The sequence below is a fragment of the Gadus chalcogrammus genome, chromosome 22 (assembly GCF_026213295.1).
Source record: "Gadus chalcogrammus isolate NIFS_2021 chromosome 22, NIFS_Gcha_1.0, whole genome shotgun sequence".
In the NCBI taxonomy this organism is placed as follows: Eukaryota; Metazoa; Chordata; class Actinopteri; order Gadiformes; family Gadidae; genus Gadus; species Gadus chalcogrammus.
The window spans coordinates 13,475,201-13,494,950 of record NC_079433.1 but is presented as its reverse complement, the minus strand read 5'-3'; the positions used below and the strand labels follow the sequence as shown (position 1 = coordinate 13,494,950).

Genomic DNA, 19,750 nt, shown 5'->3' with positions numbered 1-19,750 from the left:
CCGCTAGGTCCTCTCACCCTGCATATACAACTGGAGCACAGAGGTTTCATTTGAATGTCCACTGTGTAGACATGTTGATGGCCATGGAAGAGAAGGCTATGATTGGATGGAATAGTCATTGAGTTGAAAGGAATTTAACCTTGAGGGGATGTGAGTGGATCCGGGAATGATGAATACAAGCTGGAGGAAATTTTTGAAGGGCTTTTATGAATCGATATCCATTCAGCCAATAGACTTATACTATGTGGACAAGCTAATATATTGTTGTTATTATGATTCAATATTAATTCAGCAAATAGACTACTTAATATGATGGGTACAGGCTAGTACATTGAAATCAATTCAGCAAATAGACTAGTTAATATGTTTAGTACAAGCTAGTATATTGATATTCATTCAACAAATATAATAGTTAATATGGCAGTTTTAACCCCAAGGTTTCTCAATGAATGATCTCATTATTAAACATCTAAAAGAACAGTCTAATATTATGCGTCTTGGCTGACAAACAGAAAAAGGAATCTGCTAAGGCAAGGCAAGGCAAGGCAACTTTATTTATATAGCACTTTTCATACACAAGGCAGACTCAAAGTGCTTCACATATAAACATTGTCATGCAATTAAATAAAATAATAGGTAAGTAAAAGAAAAACATATGCAAAAAATAGAAAGTTAAAAATGCATTTTAGTATTAAAATAGAAAATAAAGGCAAAGTTAAAAAAGCTTTTTTAGAAAGTGCAATGTATTTAAGATTTAGCAGAAAGCTATAGCAAACATAAAAGTCTTCAGTCTTGTTTTAAAGGTGCTCAGAGTTGGGGCAAGTCTTAAAAGCTGGAGTTTATTCCAGCTATTTGTTGCATAGTAACTAAATCCTGCTTTCCCATGTTTTGTGTTTACTCTGGGGATAATTAACAGATTGGTCTCAGAGCTTCTTAGTGGTCTAAAAGGCTGATGTAGTGGAAGCATATCAGTTAAATATTTTGGGCCTAAACCATGTAGGGATTTATAGGTAAGCAACATGATTTTAAAATCAATTCTCTGACCTACAGGAAGCCAATGTAACGATTTCAGAATTGGTGTAATATGATCAAATTTTTTGGTCTTTGTTAGAACTCTAGCAGCAGCATTCTGAGTCTTGCTACATTTTTAAGGTGATAATATGCCGATTTTGTAACTGATTTGATGTGACTGTCAAAATGTAAATCTGAATCCATGATAACCCCTAGATTTCTGGCTTTGATTGAGGTTTTCAGGGACAGAGAGTGAAGGTGTTGGGCTACTTTAAGCCTTTCCGTTTTAGAACCAAATACAATTATCTCTGTTTTGTCCTCATTTAGCTGAAGGAAATTTCGGCACATCCATTCCTTCACTTGCTCAATGCACTGGCACAGCAGATCTATGGGCTGATAGTCATTTGGTGATAGCGATACATAGATTTGCGTGTCATCAGCATAGCAATGATGGTCAATATTGTTATTTTGCATGATTTGCCCTAGTGGGAGCATGTAGATGTTAAATAAAGAGGGTCCTAAGATCAAACCTTGAGGGACTCCACATGTCACGTTGGTTGATTCTGATACAAAGTCGCCAATGGAAACAAAGTAGTTTCTATTTTGTAGGTAGGACCTGAACCAATTTAAGACAGTGCCTGAAAGCCCCACCCAGTTTTCTAACCTTTCCAGAAGTAATGTATGGTGTACAGTGTCGAATGCAGCACTGAGGTCAAGTAGCATTAGTATTGCTAAGTGTTTTGATCTTCATTTATTTCCAAGGCTGTGACCAGTTTGACATGGTAAATGTCAATGCCCACAGCCATTAGTCTGCTGGATGTTTGAATAGAGGTCAGCTGGGCCATGGTCATCTGTTTGTCCCGTACTGACCGTAATTCTAGATGGTTGACGCACATCTTTGATCCTCAGACCTTTGGATATTTTGTCAGCCTTCAACTGAAACAGACACAAATGTCATTTCCACACATTGATGCTTCTTCAAACATAAAGACGACAACATGCAGCTATTATTAAATAGGCTATTATACTATGGCGATATTGAGCAATATGTGATATCCTGCTTGATTTGGAATCTATTTTGACTGTTTTCGAACTCATAGCCTTGATAACACTTTCATGCCAAAGATTTTTCGATGGTAAAACTATCTTTGACTATCATTGCAAAATCATCTCCATGCCAGTGGGGCTGCATTCTCTAGTGAGGTGCAATGTGCACTGCAATCTATGTGGATTTGTCCATTTTGAATGATGAGGGTTAAGAGCAAAACAAAAGACAGATAAATAAATTACAGTTCCTCAGAGACCATTCTGTCCATTGAGTACTTTTTAAGAGCATTGGATGGAGTAGGCCTAGCAGAGGCCTACTGAGATACATATGGTTGAGTTGCTGGCCCTTACAAAGTGAATCGGATAACTTCATATGCAATAAACCCATTGCAAAGTCATCAATTTAAAGTACAGCTTTTGACAGTTTTCAAGCTTCAATTAACTATTATTTTAGGAGCTGAAGCCATGGTTTAAGAGCAAATCAATAATCTTATTATGCTTCCTGCAAGGAAGAGCAAAGTTTAATATATGAATAAAATACATAATTATAATAAATAATGCATATAATACATAAATAGGAAAATGCCATAAAGGTTGGCTTAGCTCAGAAGATACGGTTGTTGACCTGCAACCAGAAGGTTGACAGTTTGATCCTCACTTCCTAGCCGATTCTAGGGCTGTCCCTGAGCAAGACACCTAACCCTACCTGCTTCAGACCAGCTGTTTGTCGCCGTGCATGGTTGACCCCGCTGTGTGTGTGTGTAATACTTGCATGAAAAAAAAAATATATATAGATATATATAAAAATATATAATATATGGGCTGGGTAAAAATATCGATTCTTCAATGCACTGCAATTTATTTGTTCTCGATTCAATTTCGATTCCGATTTTTTTTAGCAATTATTTCCAAAAAAATAAATATAAAGAAGAATTGTAATTGTCATTGTAATCTAGAACCGAGTATGCCTCAATTTAAATGCACTTTTTATTTTTCATGTTATGATTGTTACTTTTATGCTGCAAGATTAGCTCAGGAACCATACAATACAATGTTGTATTCCAATACTATGCAATGTTGTGTTCCCTTTTTGCTAATTAAAGCACAATGAAATGGTTAATTTATTTTGAAATGGTTAATTCTAAATAATATTTAGGTATTTTTGTAATTTTTGGATTATCGAATCGAATCGAATCGATGTTGGATCGAATCAAGACATAAAGAATCGGAATTGATGTTGTACCTGGCAATACCCATACATTATATATATATATATATATATATATATATATATATATATAATACATAATAAATATATATATAGGCCTATATCTCATGTGTATGAATGATTGTTAGAGTTAGATAAAAATACTGTGCGTGCTTTTTGGTCCAGTATTCGCTCCCTTGCTCTATGCTGCCCTCTAGTGACGCTATCTGAAATCTAAGAGAAGGGCGGGCTACTTACCCGCTCCTGGTACCGCCTCTCAAAGTACGCCATGTCATCCTCTTCTTCCCTCCTCGTCTCTGATGCGGACTGTGTTTCTAATAGTGAAAACTTACATTATTAATGCAACATAATATTATACAATAAATAAAACATTGTGGGAGGAAAAGGAGGAATAACCAGGAGATGAGGTGATTCCACAGACCTTCTCAAACAGAAACACACACACACACACACACACACACACACACACACACACACACACACACACACACACACACACACACACACACACACACACACACACACACACACACACACACACACACACACACACACACACACACACAATATATTACTCTCTGAGGCGTCACTCTGTAATTAACTTTACTCTTCCTTGCAGGAAGCTTAATCCGATTATTCTGTAATTCATGTTGAGGTCCTAATAATCTGTCACCTGGACCCTGGTGGGCATCCAGCCGGAGGTAACCATCAGCCAGAGAACTGAAGCCTGTCAGGCCCCCCATGGCCTTGTAGGGAACATCCCTCCCCACCGGCTTCCCCTCAGCCAGCCTCTGCTGCCTGGTCTCCACCTGCAGGACCAAACCAAGAGCCTTTCAAGACAAGGGGATCTCGACCCACTGGGCAGAGTGTAGGAGAGAGAGAGAGAGAGAGAGAGAGAGAGAGAGAGAGAGAGAGAGAGAGAGAGAGAGAGAGAGAGAGAGAGAGAGAGAGAGAGAGAGAGAGAGAGAGAGAGAGAGAGAGATGATCCCTCCCTCCCTCCATGTTTCTCCACCATTGTGAAGTCCTTCATTTCACACACCTGTGATTGACATGCAAGAGGGATTCCCCGAACAAGAGAAAGAGAAGCCCTGATTGATCAGAAATTAGCCTGTCATGGTAAAAAATCGAGATTGGCTCACAGGCAGGCGCAATCAACTCAAAATGGATATTCTCACAGTGCAATGATAGCCAACATGTGTTTATGCCATTTCTAACGATAACAGTTCAATAATAGTACATAAATCGTACATACAGCACCTGCAATAATGACATTGCTGCTAATGATGCATTGTGTACTAAGAAAAGGAGGATTCATTTTGAGATGAAATTACTTTGTTAACTGCTAATGGAGATGAGCTAAGTAAACATGCTAGACTCAGAGTTTCAAGCATAATAACAGTGATGGTGGTGTTCACCACGGTCTGGTGGTGTTAACCATTGTTCAGTGGGTGTAGTATAGTGTTCACCAGTGTGTGGTGGGCGTAGCTGGGCTGGCCACAACCACAGGTGTAGGGGCTCTGGAACCCAGAACAGGAAGAGCCTGGGAAAGGTAAAGTATTTGAGAATTACTAGTATTTGAAATGTAATGTACTATAATGTACGTTTATATATTGATGGATAGATGATAGATATACACAAATATATCCAGCAGGATGTTACAGAATAAAAGTAGTTGGTCAAAATAAGAAACAAAGTTATCTACATTTACATCCAACATATATAATTGAACACTTAAATACTAGTTAGTAATAGATAATAAACCATGCATGGAATATTAATTTCTTTCAGGAGCGTACATTATGTAAAGTTTGCATCAATTAGTCAAGCAAAGGCAAATCCATGTAGCGTAAATCCATGTACAACGTAATTCTTACACATGTTGCAAAAATGTCTGCCGGCCTCACTGTGATCCTCTGCCGTGTGTTTACACCTGCAGCGAACCGGCCGAGAGCCGCTGAGGGCAACATATTGGTAGGCTGTACACCGGCAACCCTTAACCTGGCAAGGCAGGGCTAGAGGGGCCCCCGACGAAAGCACTTCAAAGTCTGTCTTGTGCTGCTTGTATCTGGAGCCCATAATACACAAAGAAAAGAAGGTGAGGGGTATGTATGTGTATGCAATGTGCGTGTGCGTGTGTGTGTGTGTGTGTGTGTGTGTGTGTGTGTGTGTGTGTGTGTGTGTGTGTGTGTGTGTGTGTGTGTGTGTGTGTCTGTGTGTGTGTGTGTGTGTGTGTGTGTGTGTGTGTGTGTGTGTGTGTGTGTGTGTGTGTGTGTGTGTGTGTGTGTGTGTGTGTGTGTGTGTGTATTCAACAACATATTATTACTACACTAACCCAAAGCCATGTGCTATGAAGTAGTACCTGTGGGAGCAGAAGCATTGAGTCTCAGGTCCGACCAGCTTGCACTCTAGTCCTTCTCCTGGTACCCCGAAGCTCACATAGAGTCTGTTGTTCATCCTCTGAGGAACAACCCTCTTCTTGTACTGCTCATATTGTGCCGGAGTGAATAGTGTACCTCCATCCTCATCACCCACAATCCTAGAAAAGAGTAGGGGTTGGTACTGGGTAGCCATACAATGTAGAAGATAGGATACCTGCAAATAGGCCTATGCATATATTCAGGTGCAAAGTTCGCTATTTAGATTTCATAAAGAATACAGTTCGTCCGATAAAGTTGCAATTGAATCAGACCTTCTGTATTCCAAATATTTATCCAATGATTGCGACGCTTTCTTATCAATCTTTATCTTCTCCATTCTTCATAAAACCGAGCTATTTGGCAAGCAAGCACTTATTACCAAACTCCACGTTGCTATGGTTATTGTCCTAGCCCGCCCTCTAGCGTCGACGTGATTAACCATTTATTGAGATCCTCCGATTGATTTATCCTGGTCGGGGTTGTAGACTGATGTTTTGTTTTGCTAAACTTGAAATAATCAACAATTGTGATATTAGCCTATAATACAATATAATTGGTTTCCTTTGAGAAAAACAATAATAGAAATGCATCCAAACACAGTGGTATTTTGTTTTGATGTTGGAAAATAAACCACTTGACCTCTTTTGTCAATCATATCCTGTCTTGATATTAAACATAAAGCATTGAGTCGTTTGTAACGATTACCATGGATATGATAGCACTTGGTAATGGTATCTGATCATTTTGATAACAGCGTAATGTATTTAAGTGTATATTGTGCCCGTGCAGTTTCTCCTCCTACTGAGGTCATACGTTCCATACCACAGAGTTTGTATCGACCTACATTTCCCACAATGCCTAGCTACTGACGCACAACGTGCATGTCCACAGCTACCATGACAGTCACGCACACAGGCGCATACACTCAATTTTGGCTAGAAGCTGCTGCTGACTTTTGCTGTACAGGATCTGTTCTAACCCACGACTTCCTGCCGGGGGGTCGGTCATGCCTGGGTAAAACGTCCATGGGGTAAAAGTCAGCGCCGTCATCTATAGATTCGCAGTGCAAGACAATGTAAAATTGAGTTATGACTTAGGGGAATCCATTTGGTACAAGTTACCTCCGGTCCGAAATTGTCCTTACAACGGCAGCAAAAACCGCCCGAGTTTGCCAGACAACGAGCATCGTTTTGTGCATATCAGACAGCTGTATTCTGTCCTGTACATGCTACACTGTCCAACTCACCCGGCTGGGCGTACTGTTATTGAGGTAAACTATCCAAATAATCTGTTCACTCCATTAGTTACCGTTTGTGGGTGTCATCTTTGTATTGCCTGTTTACCATGTTTTAGAATGGACTCAGCGTAAATATCACACAAAGATATTTATGTGTGTGTGCACAGTCTAGTTCAGAGTGATCAGTAATTATGCATTGTTTCTGCTTATCTGCTATCTAAACAAACGGACTCAGTCACCATCCGCTGACACATGTACCTTGTTAATGTTTAACCTACGTATCAGGTCTGCATGGTTTTACTAAAAAGCCTTTGCCTATGAGTTTGCAAGAAGTAAAACCGTGCATGGTATTCAACCGTTACATTGCTAGGGAAATTCTGATGGATGCCATGATTTTCTGGCATTCGGTCATTTTAACATTATTTTAAATTGATTAAAACCCAGCATGGGCAAAATTAAAAGTTTTGTTTTTACGCAGATCCATCCAAACCCACAGGCACTGGTTGACATTACTAATTCTGGAAAGACAGCTGTCAGTCAGTCTGAATTGTCTGTATGGATGGACATCTATGGATTCTCGTTTTCATAATTAATTTCTCTCATTCTGCGTCCCTTTTCTGACCTCAATAGATAGTTACCTAGCACAACCCCCCAGGAGAGTGTTGAATAGAGTCGGTGGTCGCTAAGGAAAAGTGATACATGATCATTTAGTTTCAGGTTGTGCATGTGCTTGTGTGTGTGGTTTTGTTTGTACAGGATCATTTGCTGTGTGTGTGTGGGTGTGCGCGCAAGTGTGCCATTATGAAAGTGTGATTGAAAAAGGGCTTCTCTATGCCTTGTCCTCATTAGAAAGTCCAGCCTTTCTCCACCTGCCTGCAGTTACAAAGTGGGCGTCGTTCACTCTCAACTGGTAATCGGGTTTCTAGGTTAAACAGTTTGATGGAGAGAGGGTAATTGATAGTCTGCCGCACTACTTCGATATCCTCCATCAAAGTGTCTGGATTTAAGTATTTCAGTCATTTTTTTCAGCTTTCTCTCTGGTGACATTTGACTTAATTAATATATATTTATAGATCAGGAGTGTATGGCTGTTCTTGCTAACAACACATTCTAACAGTGCTACTCTCCCTCTCTAAATTCCAGGTGGACAACAATGTCTGCCGAGCCGGGCCTAGAATACCCAGAATGCTTTGGTGACTCAAAGCTCAGCAGCCCCTCCGGCCAATCTCCTACCACTAAGACCTCCTCTACCGTCTGGACCTGACCTCTGACCTCCCTCCTAAGCCTCAAGCATTCCATCCACCCTTGCCACCCCCCCCCCCCAAAACTTTGTTAAAGAAAACGTTCATCTTGAAGCGAGGAAAAACCAAAACGTGCATCCATAAGAAAAGACACGAACGTGCATCTCTAAGACTAACCCCCCCCCCCCCCCCCCCCCCCTGAGTGGGGGAATCGGCTCCGGCCCAGGACCATGCTCGGTGCGCTCCTCAGGAGGAACATGTCCCAGAAGCTGAGCGCGCTGCTGGTGGCGTTGGGCCTGGCGTGGGGCCTCATGCTGCTGCGCTACACGGCGCAGCAGCCGCGCCACCAGAGCAGCGCCGAGCTGCGGCAGGAGATCCTGGAGCTCAGCCGGCGCTACGTCAAGGTGCTGACGGAGGAGAACCAGCTGGTGCCGGGCGGCCCGCAGGGCACCTCCATGGCCGGCTACGGTGAGCTGGGAAGTTATTTACAAAAAATGGATCTCTTATTGGGTTTGTTTTACTATGTAGGGGCCTTTTATCGTCCTGGAAAACTGGTCAAAGGTTGGCGAATTTTGACATTGGTTATTGGCCAAGTAAAGATAAACCAGGGGCAAACTCCAAAACATGTTTGGAGCCTTGAACCCAGCCGCTTGCCCCCTAGGCGGCAGCCCGGCGCTCCTCCATCACCGGGACACCGGCCGTTGAGTAAAACAGTTTTTAATCCCGGGCAGCTGTTTGAATCGGGTGTGTGGTAATGAATGGTTTAAACTGTGAGCACTGATTATTGATTGGTAAGGTTAGAGTTTGCTTTACCCAGCCCCAGAGTATAATCCACCTGAGTCAGGCCATTCGAGGCCGCCAGAGCTAATCGTCAACAGCTCACACGCTACACAATGATATGTAAACTGCCCTTTCTTATGTATTTCACTGGGAAGCGGGAAGCCTTGAGGATATACCTATGGAACAGGATCCTCCTCTCCTGTGAGTCAGTCCGTTAATGCGTCTCTCTTGTCTGTGTCTGATCACCAGCGGATCTGAAGAGGACCATCGCTGTGCTGCTGGACGACATCTTGACGCGGCTGGTCAAATTGGAGGGCAAAATAGACCTGGTGGCCAACGCCTCCGCCGCCAACGCCTCCCATCCGGCGTCGGCCGCCGGAGTTCACCAGGTGGTCCTTCCCGTTGCCCTACAGAAGGCCCTGAAGCTCGAGGCCGCCGGCAGACCCCCGCGGAAGCACACGCCCCGTCCCCCTCAGCCGTACGTGGCCAGGAGGCCGAGGGATCGCTTCAGACCCCCCAACCTCATGGCTCCGGTTCACTGATTGGACTCAACTCAGAGACTGAAGGCAACTTGGTGAAAGCCGGGCGCTGGTATCATCTCAGGGGGATGTAATTCAGAAGACTAGCTGGGAGTTATTGTAACTCCTGGGTTCTTTCTCCCGCTGGTATTTATTGGTATTGGTTCAACAGGAGAGGAACAGAAACCATTTTCATGAGTTCAGCTGGCTGTACTTGGTTGCTGTCCCCGTGGATTACATTTTGACAGTTGAGGGGTTGGGGGGGGGGGTGTTTGAAATGATAAGGAGGAACTGAAAGTTTCGACAAGTTGGCGTGGCACCATAGCAATGACTAAGAATGCTTTTGCTGTCCTGCATCATTTGCAATAACTGCGTAACTGTATATCCGAATGCTGAATTAGACTCCGGTCACTGGGAAGAGCTGGTTCACAAGATAATTATTATACAGAAGATTTATCTTTTTGTAAACGTATTGTATGGATAACTTTTGCCGTATAGTAGAGCTGAAAGAGATAATCCAAAGATTGTTATTTGCACTCCATAGTAGTTTGGTTTTATAGTGTACTTTTACACTGGCTGCGATGGTTTGAGGTATGTGGAAGGGTGTTGGTTTCCCCCCAGATGAATGACTATGAGTGTGAGGGCTGTAACACAAATGTAATAACCATATCATAACGCCACTGCTTTCAGAATGGATGGGTTCCAATGTGGAGTAGATTAAATGAGACCTTAGCTCAATGTTTAGCCCTGTAATGCTGTTTACTTAATGAAATGTTGCTATTTGTTCAGGGCTCATCTTTCACTGTGACTCTTCAGCAATTTCCTTAAAATAGTAACGCGTATGAAATAGTTTAACTGTTGATCAGCAATACCGAAAGGTTGTACCTCTTGTTCTTAACTATAACTCCACATTGACTTGAGTTCCTCTGTGTTGGTGATGGAACTGAAGCATCCTTTACCAGCAAGTTGTCTTTTCTTAGCTACTGGCTACAAATGTAACAATGTATCTATCCTAGCACACCGTTAAGAATAAATAAATGTCTTAAGGCTCTGCAATAATAATTTTCATAAAATGGTGCCCGACTAATTTCACTGAATGGGGAGTTCCCAGACTGTCAAGCCTGAGTACACATTGACATTCATGAATTTGCTTTATTAAACAGGGAGCATTTGACAGTGAAATCAAATGATATTTTGACGCCGGATAAATTGTATAATGTTGCCATTGAAATAAACCAGATAAAAGCTGTCTCTGAAAAGGCTGTCTGTTTCTAAAAATGTTGCAATAACAAATATTACTTATTACTTATTTTAATAAGAATTTCCACAATAAAGCTATATCATAAACATTTAAACCCCACGCCAAGCTCTTTCCAATTCCTCTCTTTGTCTTTCATTCTTCTCCAAACAGTTTTTTTTAAAGATTGTCGTAGATTTATAGCAATCCAGTGTTGCTAAAGGTGTACTCCTATTTACTTGTAACACAACTAAATGTTTATTCATCAAATCGTATGGTTTTCTACACTGAAAAACTTAAATTGGTTACATGTTCCATATAGTTTGGGGTTTCTGATACACTGCCTTCATATAGAACCAAATACAACCATCATCAAAATGTGCGATCAGATGGTGAACGTCAAACGTATATCAAAAAGATACACAAGCAGAGTTTCAGCTTAATTGTGTGTGTGTGTGTGTGTGTGTGTGTGTGTGTGTGTGTGTGTGTGTGTGTGTGTGTGTGTGTGTGTGTGTGTGTGTGTGTGCGTGCGTGCGTGCGTGCGTGTGTGTATGTATAGTTATATAAATAAATAAATATTTATTTATTTATTAGTTATAATATATATTTATATATTAACATAAAGTTTAGTTGTAATTTATAACCTTCGGACCAGGACCACTACGAAATCCTAGCAGTACAGCCTAGTACCACCAGTACTTTGATTATGGGCCTTCAGGGACTTGGGGAGCACGAATGGGATGAGGAGGCGGACTAAATTAAACTCGCTTGACGACGCCATGACGTGTCTTCTGCAGTAAGGACATTTAAGCACCGCCCCCTATCGCCATCTTGTTCTGCCTAGCGTCGCGGTTAATACATCCGATTGACTCCCGCACAACAACCAAACAACTCGCTGCTGTATTAAACGGTGACAATATTAGTAAGATGAGTGATATTGAGGATGGAAACTATGAGGAGAGGGTAAGTGTTTGATCACAATATATCGCGCTTTCTCTCTGTACCCAATCTGCCCTCCTCGCTGTTCCAGGAACCACACCAACCGCGAGAGAATGTAGTTTAGCGCTCGTGTGGCCTAACTTACTCATATATTTGGCCTGTTATGTTTTATTTGCACTACTGTTTGCTACGACGGCTATTTCATAGGATTTTCCTTGTGTATTTAAATTGTAATACAAAATGTGATATCCATTTTGTATTATCATTGACCGTGGGGGTGAGTCGTTGCATTCAACGTAGATGGACCTGAAATATATAACTTTATTGACACAGCGCTTTCATGGCAGCGTTGCTAGTTTGAGTGAGCCTTGCTGATACCCGTACAAAATGTCTCCGATCATTCAGTTTTGGGTATATTCTACTCTAACGTAACACCTTGCCTCCTGAGTTTATATTGTTACATTACTTTCATTGCCCTGCATTTTTTTTTCTTCAGCTACTCAGACGTTTACACTTTTTAAACACCTGATCTAAATATTATTAAATGTTCTTTTTTCACTAAGGTTATTGATCGTGAAGGATTTGAAGAGTTTTATCCAAGAATGTGGAAGAAAATATTCAAGATTAACGAAGGCTAATGATGAAAAATGAAAACATTTACAGAGCAGAACATAGAAGTGTGAAGGGGGAAAATGTGACGGAAGAATGGTTTCAGATAATAGGATCGCTTGCAGGCTAAAGTGAAAACTGGTTTCAATTTGGGGAACAGAGGAAAACTGACGCGGAATCAGAAAATGAGAAAACTGAAAAAACGAAGAACGAAGAACAATAGAAATCCTCAGAGAAAGGAGTAGCGTTTAACCAGTCTGGAAGAATGAATATGTCCCTAGGTTAAGTAAATGTGAAATGTATGTTCCAAATATATTTTCTTTACCATAAAACCCTTTTTCTTCTATACTAAGCCAATGCATGTTAACATTAGTTTTCCCTTAATGGCTCAGGTGGACACGGAATCCATAGACTTGGCTGTATTATTTCTTTACTTTGTAGCAAAGGGAAATCCATTGCATTATAAACCAAATATAAATGCTCACAGTAGAGTACTAACCCTTTCCTCCACAGTATAGAATTGGTGTACATTTTAAGGCGCTTTGTGAAGCGTTAGTACTCTCGTATGAGGTTGCATGTTGTATTTTTCCATAAGAGAGTTGTTAATATGCTCCTGTGGCAGCAGGAGTCACGCTCCCCATCCAAGTCGGACCCCCGGAGTCCTGCTCGGGTCAAGTCGGAGAGCCGCTCTCACTCCCCGAGTCCTTCCCGAGCCTCCAAGCGCTCCGAATCTCGGTCCCGTTCCCGCTCAAAGTCCAGGTAAGCCAGCTTCATCCACCAACCCATTACTTCAATTATGTACACATGGGGACTAGTAGGGTTGAGGGGGATGGATCGTTCACGGCATAGCCTCAATTGAATCATTGCGAACATGTCTATAAAAATTTGCAGTGGCTGTATTCATTGACTAAATGGAAAAAAGGAACATTTAGGATTTGCTCTCTATAATTCTTTTGTAGGAAGTATTTTCTATTGTATGTTGCTTGTATCAGTCTTGGATGAACTGGATGGCCCAGGGACTATAGTTGAAATGAGTTTGCCACCTGGCACATTTACAGGGATTAAACTAAATCGAGTCCTTCTTTGTTTGTCTGCCTGACTGCCCCTTACGCCTTCTCCTCTGCCAACCTCTCCCAGGTCTCACTCTCGCCACCGGCGCCATAGCCGCTCACGCTCGCCCTCCCACCGGGCCAAGAGGTCCCGCTCCTACAGCGCGGAGTACCGCCGCAGGAAGAGCCAGAGCCACTCCCCCACGTCCGGCCGGCGACACCACACCGGCAGCCGAGTGAGTGGACCCATGTAGCAGTTAAAAGTAGACCTGCCTCCGCCCGTCTAGCATGTTCGTCTTTTTATGGAGGTGTTCTCGGTTGGTCTACGACTGACAATTTCACAAAAAAATTCTGACTATTGAGTAATGTTTCATGTTGACTGTTTATAACATAATATGCTGCAGGCTAAAATAAATATTAGTTTTGGGACTATTTCCATAGAGCACTTCTTTTTCTTCTAGGGGCTTGCGTCGGTGTCGTGGGGAAATGGTTGGATGTGATCTTTAATAACCGCTTTTGAATAACCAATTCCCTTCGATTGTGTCAACAGAGCCATGACGCACGAAAAGAATCCAGCAATCATGGCGATGGTGTTAGGGTACGTTGGTATTCTCAAATGCGTACAGTTAATTACATTCCTCCCAAGGCTGGAGACTAATATCCAGGGAGGTAGAAATGTATTCTCATGTTAAAGAAACTTTTATTTTGAAGCAATGTCTTCAAAACGGCATGTTTCTTTCACTGTATATTTGTATTTTACCCGCATTGTTTTTAAACATGGAAAAGGGGTTAAAAAAACTGGTGATAAAATGTGGGACCTTCATTGTCCTTGCCACAATATTAGATTTTTTTTATTTAAATGATAATAGATTTAACTGACCTCAAAATGGCGGCGGGGATATTCTCAATGCACATGCATAGGTTATATCCACCCATGTGTTGCTAGAAATGTATTTTTATGGACTCGATTCCAAGTCTTGATAAGGGCGAGAACCAGGAAGACACTGACCTTTCCTCTGTGCCCTCCAAACAGGCGAACCCTGACCCGAACACGTGTCTCGGGGTGTTTGGCCTGAGCCTGTACACTACGGAGCGTGACCTCCGGGAGGTGTTCTCCCGCTACGGCCCCCTGGCGGGGGTCAATGTGGTGTACGACCAGCGGACCGGACGCTCCCGCGGCTTCGCCTTCGTTTACTACGAGAGAATCGACGATTCCAAGGAGGTATGTTTGTGTTCACTGTGGATGCATTCTCAGTTTGGGTTAATGCTTGTGCTTCTTCACACACAACACTAGGTGTCAGCATCGTAGCAACTTAGGCCTTACAAATGAGGTGGCCTCAGTGTAATATGTGACTTGGGTATTTTGTTTTTTTATTAATGCCTAATTAAGTAAGAAATCCATCCTTCTTGTGTTCCCTAGGCGATCGAGCGAGCCAACGGTATGGAACTGGATGGGAGACGCATCCGCGTGGATTATTCCATCACCAAGCGAGCGCACACCCCGACGCCTGGAATCTACATGGGTCGCCCGACACAGTAAGCACTGCAGATGTCTTGACGTTGACCATTTGCAAACCCCGGGGGTTTGCAGCAGGGATCCCATTTTGTGTGGAAGTTGAACCTTGCGTTTGTGTGTTCCCGCTCCTCTAGCAACGGCGGCGGCAGTGGAGGCAGCGGCGGCGGCGGTGGTGGGGGTGGCGAAGGCGGCGGCGGCGGCGGTGGTGGCGGCGGAGGCGGAGGCAGAAGCCATAGCGGCGGAGGCCACAGCGGTGGGGGCCGCAGGGGGCGGGACTCAGACCGCGGCTACGACAGAAGCTACGACCGAGGCTGTGACCGCGGTTACGACCGAGGAAACGACAGGGGCAACGATCGAGGAAACGACCGAGGCTACGACCGATATGACGAGTATGACTCCAGGTGCAGGTGAGCGCTTGCAGCACCAGGAGATGCACCCTCCACATGAACGGCCCCTCTATTGGTTACGCTAGCGATGGATTGTTGGGTAGGCTGGATGGATGTTTAACGGCCGTTTTTTGTTGTGCGTTTTGTGTCAACAGTCGCCGGCGCTCTCCGTCTCCCTACTACAGCCGATACAGGTCCCGCTCTCGCTCCCGCTCATACAGCCCTCGTAAGTGAAGACGCACAACATCTCTGCGCCCATGGTGGTTTGTTAACACTAGCGCTGACATGGATACCAGCAGACTATATTTAGATATCATGTATTGGCGTAAGGCTTGTACTAATGTTCTTTCTCTCTCTCTCTCTCTCTCTCTCTCTCCTTCTCTCACTACTTCCTCTCAACAGGACGATATTAAATGGCCTCATCAACATTCAGACTCCCGTTCTTCCTGGCCGTTTTTTAAGATTTGATGATTTGTTAGGTTTAATTCTTTCGAAGCAGTTTGTTTTCTTAGATAGTATCATTCTTGTTCTATTGTGTTGGTTGGGAGATGGTTAATAATAATCAATATTGGATTAAGCATTTTGAAAAGTCATACGATAACTCACTTAATGTTAGTAAATGTCAACATTTGTTGGTCAGCAGTTTTAAACAGTGTCTGGTGGCAGCTTTGTTACCTGTACAATGCAAGTTGAGAAGCTGGCAAGACAAATTTTCCTGTGTACGCTTTGACGGGTTCTTTTTTCCCTTTTTTTATTTTAAGTCAACGTTCAAGGACCTCCCTTGTTTTTTGTATGCATTATATTTAACTGTTTATTTGTAAGAAAATAGAAAACTCAAATTGAAAAACATGTTTCTGAATTAATATTTTGGATCCAGGCCTTTCTTGGGATGGGGGGGGGGGGGGGGGTGTTAAACAATGAATGAATGAGTGTGAGCTGAGCGGACAAGCTTGAAGATTTGAAGATGCATTTAAAATTCAAAGTTTTATTTTCTACATTTGAAGTTGATCACATCACTTAACATTTTCTTGGTATGCTTTGTATAGTGCTTGTAAAGCACTATACAAACTTGACATTGCTTCAGGAACATCAGTAGATTTCTTTTTTTTTTTTTTTGGCACTGAGAACAATTGCATGGGTGAAATCTGGCATTAAGATTTGTTTATAAAAGCCCACTAATGGATTTCGGTTTACTTCTTGCCAGTAGATTTTTTATTTTTTTTCCCTCGCAATCTCTTCTATTGAACGTCCGTTATGTTGGTAATGGGTAATAACTTGGGAACCTAGTACAGACACACTCATGAGGGTCAAACTCGTGCATACTCTGGTTGAATCAGGTTTTATTTCAGATTTTTAGTCACATTCATAATGAACAGATTTGCATATTTGGTGACATACTACCATAATAACGTGAAATCATAGGCATGCATTCAATATCTTTATGATTATTTCCCAGGACACCCAGGGTGTTTTGAGAGAAAGATGTTCACAAATTCCAATATTTTGTTCTCCCGAGCAGATTATGTTGGAGTTAAATCTCCTGTGAATCATTTCAAATGACTGATTACAAGACATTTGCATGAATCTAAAAGCCTCTTGACATTAGCCTTTCCAGCAGTAAACCGTTATTATATTAGGGGATGGGTAAATTCAGTCGATTGACTTCAGATTAACACAAACTAACAAACTCCAAAGAGACTCATGATGGTAAACAAAATGATTATAAGACAAGTACTGATCTGCTCTAGCGTTGAAGTTCCGCTTGATGCCTGGCGACTAGTGGCATCCCTCTGAGAATACTCCTTCATGCTTGTTCTGACACAAGAGGAATCATAGGCAAGAGAGGTGAATACCATGGGCTTGGTTATGCTATGAACTATCATGTTACCATAACCTAATACTCTGGAATCAATATTAAATCTTGATTTTTAAGAATTTCACAAGGGCAGCAATGTATGAATAATTAGGTTTTCTCTTCTCCCCATCATTGTGTTGCTTTGAACTTTCGCTATAAGTGTTGTAGGCAACAGGTGCACTCAGAGTTGTGCAGAATATTAATTAACGGATCATGGCAATACGACCCTCTTGGGTCCAGTCTATAGAACATATCGCACAACTTGGGCATACGGTTAGATACATATGTTATCTTTATAATGGTGGGGAAGTCATCACCTTGAGCTCATTTCAGTCAGGGTTGCTTCTCGGACATCCCCCAATTGTGAATGGAAAAGTAAAGCAATAAGAAGCTAATATAATATAATCAAACACAAAGGTAGCCACAGCTTTAATTTGAACCTGTGGCTCCTATTCACATCTGCAATCAACCTAGCTAGTTGGATGACTGTAACCCAATAACCAGACCACCTAGTTTAATGGCTGATAGTTATTCATTATCTCATAGGCTACATGTAGAACATAATCCCCTTTTCTTTCACATATCCATAAGAGAGAGCAGTAAACACTTGCTGTTTTGTTAACTCCACCGATAATATTTTAATTAAGTGATTTAGGCCTATAAGGAAAAGAAATGTTAACCAGAGGCTCATGCCTTAGTTGGTGTTAAATGTTATTTCATGAACTAGGTTTGCTCAGATTATCTACTGGAGGAAAAAACTTCTGGAGCCTTCGTTCTGATGATAACTGCTGAAATCAACAGGATTTGATCTAAATACTAAACAAGTGAGTTGATAGTTCGAAATTGTTACAGAAACATATTTCCCAGTTCTTTGGGGTGAGGTGTTAATAACCAATATTTCCAAAAAACACAAACGTTTAAGTTTAAGATTGAGATGATTAGAAAAATGTTCAATGCTTGTAATCAAACTGATATCTGGGCCTATTCTATTTTAGCCTTTGAAAATCAGTTATTGTTTCAACATAACATAAGTGTATAATTCAAACCATGAGAAGACATAACATAAGATGAGTTAACAATGAAATGAACTTTTAATGTATTCAGAATTGATGTATAAAAATAACCTCCATTTTCAGAATACACATTGGCTTCTTTGATTGGTTTTAACTGAGTAGGCCTAAAGATTTATTCTAAAGAAAGGTTTTTGTTTTGGATCCCTGAACTACAAAAACACTATAAATATAAGCTATAGATTAGGCTACTTCAAACATGAGTTTATATTAATATTGTATCAAAATAATAATGAAAATGCGATGTTCTTGCTCTTTTCCTTTCATGGCCAGTGATCACTTCTCCTAGCAGAACTAGATGGGATGAGCTTTTGGGGGCATTAAACCGCCATTTTCTAATGAGATGAGGGCTGACATACCATGTGGAAAAAAAAGCCTTGTGAACCGTTATCCATATTCAAGACCAATGTGTATAAAAAGTACAATTTAATGCAAACATAACACATTCTTTTTTGCACGATAAACTGTTGCATTGGAAACGAAACCCACACATCCAAGTTCCCTGTGAGTCCCAGACTCAGAGAAATGTCCTCAACATGGCGCACACCACCAGGCTGCCATGTTCCATACATCCTGACCAAGCTCTCAGGGAAACTAACTGGAAGACATTAACACGGGGATTCGCCAGATACACATGAGCGAACGAACAAAACATCAACAAATAAAGTCATCTCACCGGATCATCGAATCCCTTGATTCAACTGAGCCGACATAGCTATAGCCTATAGATAAGACAGACTTGCGCTTTTCGACGGAGCCTATCTATACCTTGGAGCGGTGCCAAAGCGAGAGAAACTTTGGCTACAGAGGTCTTGTAATCTAAAGGATATTAACACCTTCCTCATCAAACATTCCTGCTTTGATCGGGTTGGATCATGTCGATTGAGTTAATGGCTCTTAAATTCATAGGCTATAGGCTACACCGCAAAAATACATTCTACAGTCTACTTATAGAGTTGTCCGAAACTTTATCTCCCTATGGAATTGGTCCATAGCAGAGAGCTGAGCATTGGGGCGGGGGGTGTTCTGTACATTCCTCAGCGATACATTCACTCCTGCCTGCAATACAGACTGCAGCCTACCTACGTTAAAAGTGGTCCGCATGCATCCGTTCTTTTGTTAAACACAGCAATAATCCATTTCCCATTTCAAACATGTAGGAGAAAATCATGATAACAATTAGGATTTTAGAGAGCTACATTTTTGCTTTTCGTTATAACCCTTTCCATGGAGATCGTTATTGTGAAATAACTATTTCCTAATAATTCGCATAGGTCATGGTAGGACGTGAATTGTATATTTAATATTTGCATTATTTTGCTATTGTAGTTATCAATAGGCCTATGGCCTAGGTACACCAAACATTTTCAGACAGAAAGTTATAGCCCTAACCTTAGATGCATAGGCCTATATGTATGCATTTAATACTTAGATAATAAAATATATATAATATATTTGTTTAAAAATATATATATAAACGAAATCTTACAAAAAACATATTTTTTGCAAGTATTGTTCTTTTGTAATCAATTTCTGAACACAATACAGCCCTCATTTGAACCCTTAGCCAATTCTCTATTTTCATCATGCTAAAATTCTCTTCCCTTTAT

The 19,750-nt window shown here is 41.5% G+C and overlaps 3 protein-coding genes across 5 annotated transcripts; 2 read left to right on the top strand and 1 right to left on the bottom strand.

Annotated features, from left to right (window-relative positions):
• Positions 1-617: 617 nt before the first annotated feature.
• Positions 618-6,063, bottom strand: fam221a (family with sequence similarity 221 member A). Its single transcript, XM_056583322.1, has 7 exons — positions 5,976-6,063; positions 5,646-5,822; positions 5,161-5,351; positions 4,753-4,826; positions 3,960-4,095; positions 3,524-3,600; positions 618-1,947 (listed from the first exon to the last, which is right to left on the bottom strand). Exons 1-7 carry the CDS (start codon positions 6,038-6,040, stop codon positions 1,801-1,803), a joined length of 867 nt encoding a protein of 288 aa, XP_056439297.1. The 5' UTR covers positions 6,041-6,063; the 3' UTR covers positions 618-1,800.
• Positions 6,064-6,613: 550 nt separating this feature from the next.
• On the top strand, positions 6,614-10,832 carry ccdc126 (coiled-coil domain containing 126). The gene is made up of 3 exons (XM_056583323.1): positions 6,614-6,973; positions 8,084-8,649; positions 9,211-10,832. Exons 2-3 carry the CDS (start codon positions 8,412-8,414, stop codon positions 9,501-9,503), a joined length of 531 nt encoding a protein of 176 aa, XP_056439298.1. The 5' UTR covers positions 6,614-6,973; positions 8,084-8,411; the 3' UTR covers positions 9,504-10,832.
• A 685-nt stretch (positions 10,833-11,517) lies between these two features.
• On the top strand, positions 11,518-15,904 carry tra2a (transformer 2 alpha homolog). Of its 3 annotated transcripts, none has more exons than XM_056583222.1 (9): positions 11,519-11,679; positions 12,890-13,023; positions 13,402-13,549; positions 13,864-13,911; positions 14,347-14,535; positions 14,734-14,849; positions 14,964-15,236; positions 15,371-15,441; positions 15,618-15,904. In XM_056583222.1, the coding sequence occupies exons 1-9, from the start codon at positions 11,644-11,646 to the stop codon at positions 15,626-15,628; spliced, it is 1,026 nt and encodes a 341-aa protein (XP_056439197.1). In that variant the 5' UTR covers positions 11,519-11,643; the 3' UTR covers positions 15,629-15,904. The 3 variants fall into 3 exon arrangements, with proteins under 3 accessions (XP_056439198.1, XP_056439197.1, XP_056439196.1); XM_056583221.1 differs by having other exon boundaries at positions 12,887-13,023; XM_056583223.1 differs by lacking the exon at positions 15,618-15,904 and having other exon boundaries at positions 11,518-11,679; positions 15,371-15,449.
• The last annotated feature ends 3,846 nt before the right edge of the window (positions 15,905-19,750 follow it).

What these genes read in the sequence shown, in the direction of transcription:
- fam221a (XM_056583322.1), bottom strand. Translation starts at nt 6,040, where the DNA reads ATGGAGAAGATAAAGATTGATAAGAAAGCGTCGCAATCATTGGATAAA. An exon ending in AAATATTTGGAATACAGAAG is followed by an intron (nt 5,823 to 5,975) that starts GTCTGATTCAAT and finishes ACTCTTTTCTAG; the next exon opens with GATTGTGGGTGATGAGGATG. An exon ending in AGAGGCGGTACCAGGAGCGG is followed by an intron (nt 1,948 to 3,523) that starts GTAAGTAGCCCG and finishes TGTCTGTTTCAG; the next exon opens with TTGAAGGCTGACAAAATATC.
- tra2a (XM_056583221.1), top strand. Translation starts at nt 11,644, where the DNA reads ATGAGTGATATTGAGGATGGAAACTATGAGGAGAGG. An exon ending in ATGGAAACTATGAGGAGAGG is followed by an intron (nt 11,680 to 12,886) that starts GTAAGTGTTTGA and finishes CTCCTGTGGCAG; the next exon opens with CAGGAGTCACGCTCCCCATC. An exon ending in GACACCACACCGGCAGCCGA is followed by an intron (nt 13,550 to 13,863) that starts GTGAGTGGACCC and finishes TTGTGTCAACAG; the next exon opens with AGCCATGACGCACGAAAAGA.
- ccdc126 (XM_056583323.1), top strand. Translation starts at nt 8,412, where the DNA reads ATGCTCGGTGCGCTCCTCAGGAGGAACATGTCCCAGAAGCTGAGCGCG. An exon ending in CACCTCCATGGCCGGCTACG is followed by an intron (nt 8,650 to 9,210) that starts GTGAGCTGGGAA and finishes TCTGATCACCAG; the next exon opens with CGGATCTGAAGAGGACCATC.